The sequence below is a fragment of the Oncorhynchus mykiss genome, chromosome 22 (assembly GCF_013265735.2).
Source record: "Oncorhynchus mykiss isolate Arlee chromosome 22, USDA_OmykA_1.1, whole genome shotgun sequence".
Classification (NCBI taxonomy): domain Eukaryota; kingdom Metazoa; phylum Chordata; class Actinopteri; order Salmoniformes; family Salmonidae; genus Oncorhynchus; species Oncorhynchus mykiss.
The window spans coordinates 16,643,536-16,654,399 of NC_048586.1; the positions used below are offsets into that span (position 1 = coordinate 16,643,536).

At 39.9% G+C, this 10,864-nt stretch overlaps 1 protein-coding gene across 1 annotated transcript; it reads right to left on the bottom strand.

The window, feature by feature from the left end:
• Window positions 1–4,358: 4,358 nt before the first annotated feature.
• LOC110501503 (TRAF family member-associated NF-kappa-B activator-like) lies at window positions 4,359–10,609 on the bottom strand. The gene is given in 9 exon segments (XM_021579115.2): window positions 4,359–4,834; window positions 6,178–6,283; window positions 6,285–6,579; window positions 6,992–7,110; window positions 7,196–7,269; window positions 8,250–8,359; window positions 8,629–8,740; window positions 9,083–9,246; window positions 10,433–10,609. Coding segments are annotated over 8 exon segments (1,107 nt in total). The 5' UTR covers window positions 9,182–9,246; window positions 10,433–10,609; the 3' UTR covers window positions 4,359–4,642.
• Window positions 10,610–10,864: the final 255 nt, after the last annotated feature.

A 10,864-nucleotide genomic window follows, 5' to 3' on the forward strand; every position in this document is an offset into this window, starting at 1 on the left:
ATTATCAAACTCACATTGACCACTATCTCTGCGAACAGTGTACACATCCAGCCTCCAGGTCCCCTGAAACGGGTGGCTCCTTTGGGGTTCTGGGTGCGGTCTCACCACTGCCTCTTGTCATCACTTGCTGTGACTGCCAAATTTGTTCTCCAGAAATCAGGGCTCTCAAATCAGCACCCGAAACAAACACATCACGGAGAGAGGGGCCCGTTCTGAGACTTTCCAAAGGCAACAATGGCGTCAACACGTTTCATCTGACACGGGTAACTTAGAAACAAGGAGCAAGATGCAGCTCAGCCCATGGCATGAAAACTACGAGGTGATACTTTGAGTTCACTATGCCAGGAGATTTGGCAGTCCAAAGTGACATTGTGACCAGCCCGCAGATAACTGAATATGGTTATTTCATGAGTTGTTAATTGTTTGCATGACGTTGATGTTGAGACGCCGTTCCGGCCAGGTGGTCTTATTACACTGGCTGGGCATGTGTAAACAGGCATCTAGACTGAAGGCTTTTTTTTTTTTTTTTTGCAAACAGCACACAAGATTTAAAAATGAAGAAGAAGAAAATGAATAAGAGATTATACAAAGAATCAAACGGATTGTTCCAAAACTAGCAGGCCAGGCCTTTGAAGATCACATTATGTGTTACCTGTAGAATATCGTAGAATAATGTTCAGTACGAAGAAGGTTTGCTTTTTTACCTTGCACTAAAAGCAGTAGGAACACATTTGCACCTGTCTGAGTCATAGCATTTCCAACCTGGTGGGTCTGTCTATGTCTGTAAATAAGAAAAAGCCAGAGAAAGAAGCCATTGTAAACAATGCAGCAGTCTACTAGTTCGACTTCCCAAATGTTGGAAGTAAGTAAAAGGGTTGTTCAAACTTCCTGTTAATTAACACTACATACAAATTCTAGAATCTGTCTTTCTTTTCTCTCTAACAAACATTTTCTATATTTTTTATTTTCTTCAGATGATCTGGTAAGCAGTATGGTACAGTAGTACTCTTCAGTGATTGTGATGTGTTGAATCTGTTGAGAGATTGACAAGTGTTCTCACTAGGGCCATGTTGTCTTTGCTTCAAGCTTGGTGTACATTCCACCCCAATATAGCAGGCGTGATAGCCCTTGAGTAATGTCATGACAGTGTATTGCATATAGTATACCTTACTCTAAACACGATGTGCTGTAAGTATACCTTACTCTAAACACTATGTACTGTAAGTCTGCCACTAGAGCAATTCCTTTAGTAATTATGAACATCTCAGCGATTATAGAATTGCATATGGAGTCAAGATATATCATACAATCTAAAAGAAGACACGCATTAGCAGTTCCATTTCAATAGCAGCTATTGTCAAAGGAAGCAAATCATTTACAACAACAAAAATGAACCGCAGATGCTACAATGATCACTGTGATCATAGAAATCCCTCGTTCAAGTTAGATTAGATTCAAAGTAGAATTATAAAAAACAAAACTTCAGATGTACAATCTGCAGATTCCTTATCTAAGTTGGTTAGAATACAGAGATGTGGCGATACAGGCCACTTGCTGTCTAGGAGGACCTTTTGGCTTATTCATTGGCTGGCAGAACTGGTGCCAGAACAAATATGTCCCCCCCCCCCCCCCCCTCCTTCTCTCCTCCAGTTGGAATTGACTGAAGTCCCCTGAAACTGGTGACTTCCTATTTATCCCTGAACTCTGTACAGCTCAGAATGGCGGTGCAGCAGCACTCCTGATTAGCATGCAGTAATGATTGTGAGCTGGGCTCCATTGTTCTAACACCTCCCCTCTCCTCCGCACCAATCTGTCACCATTCAGCGGGCTAGCGCTGCCTCAAATGCTGCTCTCCACAAATGAGATGGATAATTAGTTGCCCCTCACGAATGCTGCACTCTTCTCACCCCTGATTGCTTTCACCTTTTTGCTCCTGGCAATTTTGACACCTCGTAATCAGCCTGCTGCTTCTCCCTCTTGATCCATATCCATCTTCATCCTCCTCCTCTTCAATTTTTTTTTTTTTATATTTCTTCCTATGTTCCCTCCAAACGTACCTGCCACAGCCGTCACAGCTCACATGGAACAACAAGCTGGCCCAGGTTAGGTACACAAGCTGTTCCCCTCAAGGTGGGCATACAATGGGCTCCCAAGAGCTAAAGTCAGCGTCCTTAGCTAGCTGTCCACATTGCTTTATTAACAAGTGAGTAAACATATCAAAAAAAAAAAAATCATAGACCTAGCTGTCAGTGCAGCTTCCCTCTTCCAAATAACAAGCAGTGACAACATAATTATGTGCAAGCATCTGTCGATGATTCCAGAGAGAGAACCATACAGTCTGCACTGTGTTCAACTCTTCACAGATTTACAAGGCAGCATCATTAGGGAGATGGGTTATTTGTATTTGCTACATTTTTTCTGAATAAATTCCCTCTATCTTTCACTGTCCATAATTTGATGTGAAAATTCTGCAATTTATGTTCATCCAAGTTAGGCATAGCACATTATGCTTGGCACATTGTACATGACTAAAATGTAATATTCAGCTTTGTAAATACAGCACAAGGACATGTTGTTTCAGCTATTTCACCCTCTAAGATAATGTATTGTTGTTGTATTTGTGTGGTACTAATGTCTTCCTCTCCCCTTGTCCACGTGGACAGCAACAAATTATTATAATAATCTATTAGCATATGTCAAAGAGGACGAATAGGCTCTGCTCTTTCTTTTGATATCAACTCCTGCTCACTTTTGGTTGCTCCTCCATCACAGAACATAACCATGAAGATTGGTGAAGTATATATATAAACCAGGCAATAATGTCCGTGATAAAGCAAAGGCCCTATTCTGTGATTATAAAATCCTTCAGACTCGACTCAATATGATTCAAAATCATGTAAAATATATCAAATAGCTATGAAGTATCCACCGGTGTCAAGAAAAGCATGTAAAATGGGATTAATAACAGACCCTGTTTGCAGTCTTCACACCAGCTCATCTAGACAGCACAAGTGTTACTAGCCCATATCCGAAGGGCTGCAAGGTCCTCACTGCACACAAATGTTTTAATGCACGTATTTCCCCTACTTCACTAAGACATCATCACACAACATAGTAAAAATGACTACAATTGTTTGCAAAGCTGTGAATAAATATTGCCGAAGTCAAACGCTATTTGTACACTCTTAGAAAAAAAAGGTGCTAGCTAGAACCTAAAAGGGTTCTTCAGCTGTCCCCAAAGGAGAACCCTTTGAAGAACCCCTTTTGATTCCAGGTAGAACCCTTTTGGGGTTCTATGTGGGACCTTTTCCAGAGGGTTCTACATGGAACCTAAACAGGGTTCTACCTGGAACCAAAAATGGTCCTCCTATGGGGACAGCTGAAGAACCCTTTTAGGTTTTGGGAACCCCTTTGGGAACCCTTTTTTCTAAGCATGTAGGCAAGAGGCTAAAAGTCTCGTGAAAATCGACTGTGTTGCTAACATCTTGTGTATTGGTACACTTTTACTAGCTGGTCAGATATAAGTAAAGACTATAAAATTAAACAAGAGTATCAAAATGTAAAATGTATTCATGTCAAACAACCCATAAAAGGGGAGCAGGGGAGTGCTAAATCACGTTCATGCGTCTATTCATCTGTTAATAAAGTACCACCTTTCGTCTGAAGATGTATAAGACTAATATTGTCAAGGATAAAAACATTGATCTACAAATTGCAAGATAATTTGTCATGTAATTGAAGAACTGAACCGGTACCTGATATCATGCGGAGTAACACACAGTTTAATTAACCTGTTTACCTGCACAAATCTGCTTTCAATGACCATATGGTGTTATAAATTATAACATTGTTTCAATTAAATGGAATTATTTCATATTCTGCACTAAGCATACCATGCAGCTGCTACCAATTACAAAAGCTAATTTAGCCTATTAGTATTTATGTATAGCCTACTTTTAATAAAAACGCCTGTAACCAGTATTTCACAAACCAACATGTGCACAGCATAATCATTTAGACAGAAATCATCACTATAAATTGATTAGCAAAACATTATGCTGGCATATGTATCTTGGATTGAAATATTACTATATGCCATAAAATAACCACACATTTTTCTATACTTGTAATTTGCATGACTCACACATTTCCAAATCCACTTGGAGAATCAAAGTGGATGCTTCTTCAAAGATCTCAGTGAATGTTCCCCTGAAAATACATAGTTTCAATTTGTTACAGCTTTGAGGGACAAATGTAGGCCTACATGTACACACTGCATGTCAATATACTTGCACCATGCATGCCATTCAAATCCTTGTGTATAATCAAAAAAACATATTAAATAATGTGTGAAAAACCAAGATTAAATGTTTGCTTTATTACACTCAGACCGATACTGTACAAAATCATTTCGTAAATCGACGTGCAATTTCCAAGTAATATCTTAAGACAAAAACTGTAAAATGTACCATTAACCTCTTACAAATTAAATAAATGTTTGAGAGTGGATTCAAGTCCCAAAACGCCAGTGTCATGTGACATACAGCAGAGCGCGTGTTATTCATGGTGTTGAAACAAAGACATGAATTAACCATGAATCAACCCTAGAGGTGTTGTACTGGGCAGCCAATGTCTGCTAGTGTCAATTGCTGTCTTCACTCTCCCTCTGGCAATGAGTAAAAAGGTGGCTGTTCATGTGCTCTTCGGGAACTACCGCGTTGCAGTAGGTACATATATCAGGGCTGTTGTTGTTCATCTGTTGTTGCTGTTCCGCACTCACGGCCTGCGCTGCTGTTGCTGTAGTAGCGTTGCAAAGCTCAGGGCGCCACAGGGGCTACATGGAAGGACAAACACACCACTTTATACTCTAGAATTCATACACTTAGCATTGCTTACACTCACCCACTTACAGCACGGTAGGTCATGTGCTTGGGTCTTTCACTGAGGAAAGATCTGTTGCTCCGGGGGAATACAAGAAAAACATTGTCCAACTTGAACCCGCTTTCTCAACATCCATAGTTCCTGCCCACGACTTGTACTATTGTAATGCTGTATATTTGCTACAGTAGGATTGAATAGTTATTCGTTTCTGGCATTCATGGTAAGTTAGAAACTGAGAAATCCAACCAATGACATGATCTAATAGCAAAATAAAATCTACTATCAGTGTGGGTGTTCTACCACTATTTACCATACAACAGCCACACGTCTCAACAAAGGTGTATTTCTTTGGTGTATTTTCTTTTATGTTGTTGTTATTTTTATTAATTACATTTATTAGATATTTTTTAATCTGGTAATTGTTTTTCTTTTCTCCACAATTTCGTGGTATCCAATTGGTAGTTACAGTCTTGTCTCATCATGTTATCCAGGTGTACGGAGGAAACACTGTACACCTGGCGACCGTGTCAGCGTGCACTGCGCCCGGCTCGCCACAGAAGTTGCTAGTGCGCGATGGGACAAGGACATCCCTGCCGGCCAAACCCTCCCCTAACCCGCACGACCAATTGTACGACGCCCCATGGGTCTACCGGTCGTGGTCGGCTGCGACAGAGCCTGGACTCGAACCCAGACTCTCTAGTGGCACAGCTAGCACTGCAATGCAGTGCCTTAGACCACTGTGCCCCTCAGGAGGTCATTCGGTGTATTTTCTAACCAAAAGCATGGTCTTAAATAATACTCAATAAAGGTCAGATGGCCTTCCGAAAATTCTAAAGAATACTACGTGACAGGTAAGATCAATTTGACGTATACTGAAATAAATACAAAGCAATACTGCCTCTATCATTCTGCGCTCACGACCTCACAGGTGTGAACAGTTGTACTGATACTGGTAATCATAAAATATACATTCCTTTGGTTCTGAGATCAACATAGACTTGTATAACCAACTACAAAACTGAATGGCATGAAAGCATTATCATCTAAAACAATTGGTGTGTTTTATGATCATTTGTAATAACTATGTAACAAGCATTGTTGTACACATAGGCCTATCATAGCTTATTGTGATTAACAACTTTCAGAGACTTGCCACACTTGTGTTGATGTGTGAGGTTGCCTTGTACTATTTATACGCTTTCTCTCTCCCATTTGTTTGCCAGAAAAAAAAATCAGTAGTTGAGTTTCCTAATTTTACCTGCAAATAAAGGAATGAGCATTTCCTGTGAACCTCACCTGCTGGTGTCCACGCACACTCTTGTGTGAGAGCGACACGGAGGGGGAGGGAGGGTGAGAGACAGAGGTAGGATACAGGAATGGGATGGCCAGCTCCATAGACGGTTACCTCTATGACGGCAGGGACAGTGCTGACTGTTGCCCTTGGCACGGACAGGTCAATGCGTTTTTCCAGAGCGCTGTTCAGGAACTCGTATTCACTGTCTGTGGAGGGGGGGAACTTGATGCTGAGTGTGGTGAGAGAGTCCACTTGGTTCATGTCCTCTGGGCTGGCACCGCGGGATGCCAGGGACATGGGCGGGTGCTGGAGGTCGACCCCTGGCCTCAAGGCTGAAGGGAAGGGCATCTCCGCCTGCTCCACGGCCACGTCTGTACACTGAATGGGCATGGAGAACTGCTGCTCTGTCGAATGTCAAACACAATGCTTTCATCATACTGTTTCTGTAACATATCGACAGTCACTTACGACAGTTAGATATGAAGTTTTCCCATTGAGTAGCGATTAGTTCAAGTAATATTTATCTGCTCATTCTATTTCCGCACAGGTGGAGGGCCATGGTTAAATAGGCCAACAAGGCATTAATGTACAGTTCTGCTTAAGGTGTTGATATCTAATTGTGTATAGGAACAAAGCTAAAGCTGACATATATAATTACTAATATCGTGTTATGACATATCCAAAGCAATTGTAGCTCAACATATTTTCTCTATTGTAATCAAATTAGAGTACATCAGTTCAGGCCTTGGGTTCCTTTCAACAGTGCTGGAATAATAAGCAAATTCCAAATGACTATTGTGCAGACTTTAATATTACCATTTGCCATGTCATTTCCTCTGTAGATTTTTTTCAGGTGATCTTTTTGTCTCTGGGTTAATGTGCGTATCTGCTGGAATTTCCCCCGGAGAGCTTGATACACTTCAAGAACATCTTTACTGAGAGACAAAGAAATGCAAGTAAAATAACTGCTTTTCATTTTTTTTTTTTATGAAGAAAAGACGCACATACTAATGCACATACGTCTCAAAACTGCTGGCTACTGGTGCTGTGTGTGGTGAAGATGACACAATCACAGCAGTTTCCATATTTTCCTTCTGAAAAACAGACACACACGGCGTTAAGGACTTACACTGCAGGAAATATCAGCCTTACACTATCCAAATTGAATACTAAAATGGTATTGTTTTCTGCATAATGTGATCATTTCATAAATCTAAATATTAATGTCATAAAAGTCATATACTGTAACAATAATTATGACAATTATACATTCTAACCAAAAAATCATGGGTGACGCCTTGTGATCTCAGTTATTAGGGAATTACTTCTCAACAATAAAGCTGGCGGTTCTATGAAGCTGATGACTATGGGGCGGCAGGCAGCCTGGTGGTTAGAGCGTTGGACTGGTACCCATAAAGGTTGCAAGATCAAATCCCCGAGCTGACAACGTAAAAATCTGTCGTTCTGCCCCTGAACCTGTCCCTAGGCCGTCATTGGAAACAAGAATTTGTTCTTAACTGACTTTCCTATTTAAATAAAGGAAAAATAAATGGCCTCAGACCCTGAGGGTTGGTGATGCTATCCTCTAGCTCCACCTGTTGATGAAAGATAGTATGTGCGTGTTCATGCTTTTAAAATGATCCCCAATGAGGAGTTTTGATAATATTACAATATTACAAATTCATATTTTTTGAAAACATTGATGTTATCCAGCAATAAATATATTACAGAAATGCAACCAGATGAATGATGGCCTATGTCACAGGAAGTAGATCTATTGTATTGTACATTGAGCTCTGATACAGCTATCAGGGCTTGAAGATACAGAACAGTATCTACAAGCAAATGTATGATTTATGAACAATAACGTCTGTGTGTGTGCGTGTGTATGTGTGAGAGAAGATATTGAGATTTCTTTGAGAGATTTGAGAGAAAAATGTTACGAGGCAGCCAATGAGGATGTCATGTTTGCACCCCAACACGTCCTTGCATCTACATCCTATTTGTAAACATAAATAAACAAGATCTAACTCTAATCTCGTGTGGATTGTTTGATTGTGTTAAACATATCTACCAAGTAATGAATCTTCCTCAAGGAGCTTTCTGGGTTGTCAAAGAGATGTTTGGAAGGAGACAAGGTTTCTTCTTCCTGTTTTCTAGGTGCAGCCTCACCTATGACCTCTCCTAAGAATCAAATAAGAGAGGAAATATAACATAACCTAACTACTTAGTCAACACAGAAAATCTCATTTGCAATGTCCTGAAACAACAATAATATTTATTACAGCACAATTTATCTCCCGGGGAATAGACAATGCAACGGTATGCCTGGATGTTCACAATGTAGGCATTTAGTTTCTTTCACTGGAGATGAACTGTGAGGTATAGAATATGTCAGAAAATGTCATCATGCAAACAATTCTATTAAGAAAACAACTATGCTTGTCACTTACCTGAGGGTTGCTTAGTTGCTGATATCAACTGAGCTTTGAGTTTCGAAATCAACTGCTGCTGGTCTTCTATCTGTTTCTGAAGTTTCTGAGTGTGCCGTTCATAATTTACATTCTGCAAATGTAAAACTTCCGTTACATATGAATCGTGAACGGCATCACTTACTGGTAGCTAGCCTTTTGTATCCTTTATAGTTCGTTACTATGTAATGATCATGTATTGCATTATATCGAAGCACTGTATGGAAAGCTATACCACATCTCACTGGACGGAGTTCAAGTCTCATAAGTGAATTAGAAGAGTTGGGGATGGATTCCCAGACCCAGATTAAGTCTAGTCCTGGAATAAAATGTACATTCAGTGGAGACTATCCATTAAAATACATTTAGAGTCCAGGACTAGGCTTTCCGGGAAACTGACCGTTTGTTTTTTATCACTGTGTATAAGGTATAATACCATCTGCTGTAGTTCCTTTTTGGCGCTGTCTCTCTCGATAGAGGCCTGGCGGTAAGCTTCATAGGCCTTGTTGAGCTGATCTCCAATATTCCTCTCCATGCTGTGTGCTCCACAATCATCACTGACACAGCAGTCATGGGGCCTGGCGCAACATATCACACAACCTAAGTTTAGGGGCACAATACAGCATTAAAGCACACCATCACATCATTTGCTGTAAGAAGGTCCTATGAATCACATAACTTGGACAAACACCTGAATAAAACGGAAAAGGCCAAGTCATCCTCTCTCACCATGACACTGGGGCCAGTGCGTACTTCTCTTTATCACCTGTCCTTGCTCATTTTAGAAACTCAAAAGATCAACATTTCTGGTTGATTATACAAGTGTCCTCAGTAAAAAGAGCTTCTTAATGAAAACAAACAAACATCCAAAATATGTACAGAAAATAAACTGTTGGGAATAAAAAACATAAACTGATTAAATCAATTGACACTGATGCGAAATTGAATATTAGTCTTCTTTTTTTTAAAACAAGTACAGTGCTGTGTACCAATACATGAATTTACATTATTGAATGCCATGGTTTGTTACTAGTCAATTAATCTTTGGTCATACGTGAGAAATGCCTGCAATCACTGTAATAAACAAATGTGTAGAAAATATGAGATATTCACTGTGCACTGAGAAGATGTTAATAGATTTAATTAATTACAATGGCATGTATTTTGGGTAAACACACCTCAATGTGGTTACCCATTATTAATGATAGCTAATGAACAAAAACAAATAGCCTATCTCTTCTTTCAAAAACGTTGCATTATGCCACGATCAATACATTAAGCTACTAAGATGATAACGTCAACAGCCAATGACCTAAAATGGGAAGCTATGACAGATCTAATACTTATAAAAGCCGTTGTTTTCTGGGTGTCCTGAATATATTATTTTCAGACTTATGATAGTGAACTGAGCATGGGTACTACTCTGATATGATTGGTTACATCATTTGAACACACAGCTAATCCAATTCTCCATCTAGTCATTTATTTTAATAAACACCCGTTTAAGACAGCACAATAGTAGTCACTGTATGTAACTGATTGCATACCAAAGTGCATGATACTACGAAGACATATACTAGCCTGAAGCAACCTAATAGTTATACATTGTAGCACGAACTGGCTACATCATGTAACGTCGACCTTCATTGGCGAGTGTACAAAATCGGTCCGGTACAGTATCGAGCAGTGTCAATAGTTGAATAGTTGAGTACGTTTAATACCTAACCAGACACTCGCTGAGCTCGCCTCGACTTTCGTATCTGACTGTATAACTGCAGTATCTTACCTTCATTCGAATATGTCCAAATTATTGTTTTGATACTTCGACAAGTTCTTATTCTTCAGGTGGCCTACATTTACTACGTGCGGGAGTGGTGTATTTCGTACAAATGTTCATTGTACATGCATTATAATGCTTGGGGAACTTCCCTCGGGGAATCCCCGAGCCTAGTAGACTTCCGCCTTGCTTGACTGACCAATCATCTTTGAGGTAGTGAGTTCTTGCTGGGTGCTTAGCAAGTTGAGGGTTCTTCTTGCTGCCTACACGTCTGCAACGTTGTGCATGTAAAAAGTAGTCAGATAAAACAAAGTGTCAGAAATGTATGTGTTGATTTTTTTTGTCAACTTCTCTGATTTCTCTGTTTTCTCACACTGTTGAACTTAGCTAAATTCAGCAGAAACCAACATTTCAGCCTCATTAGTGTAAAAGGTGTTTTGC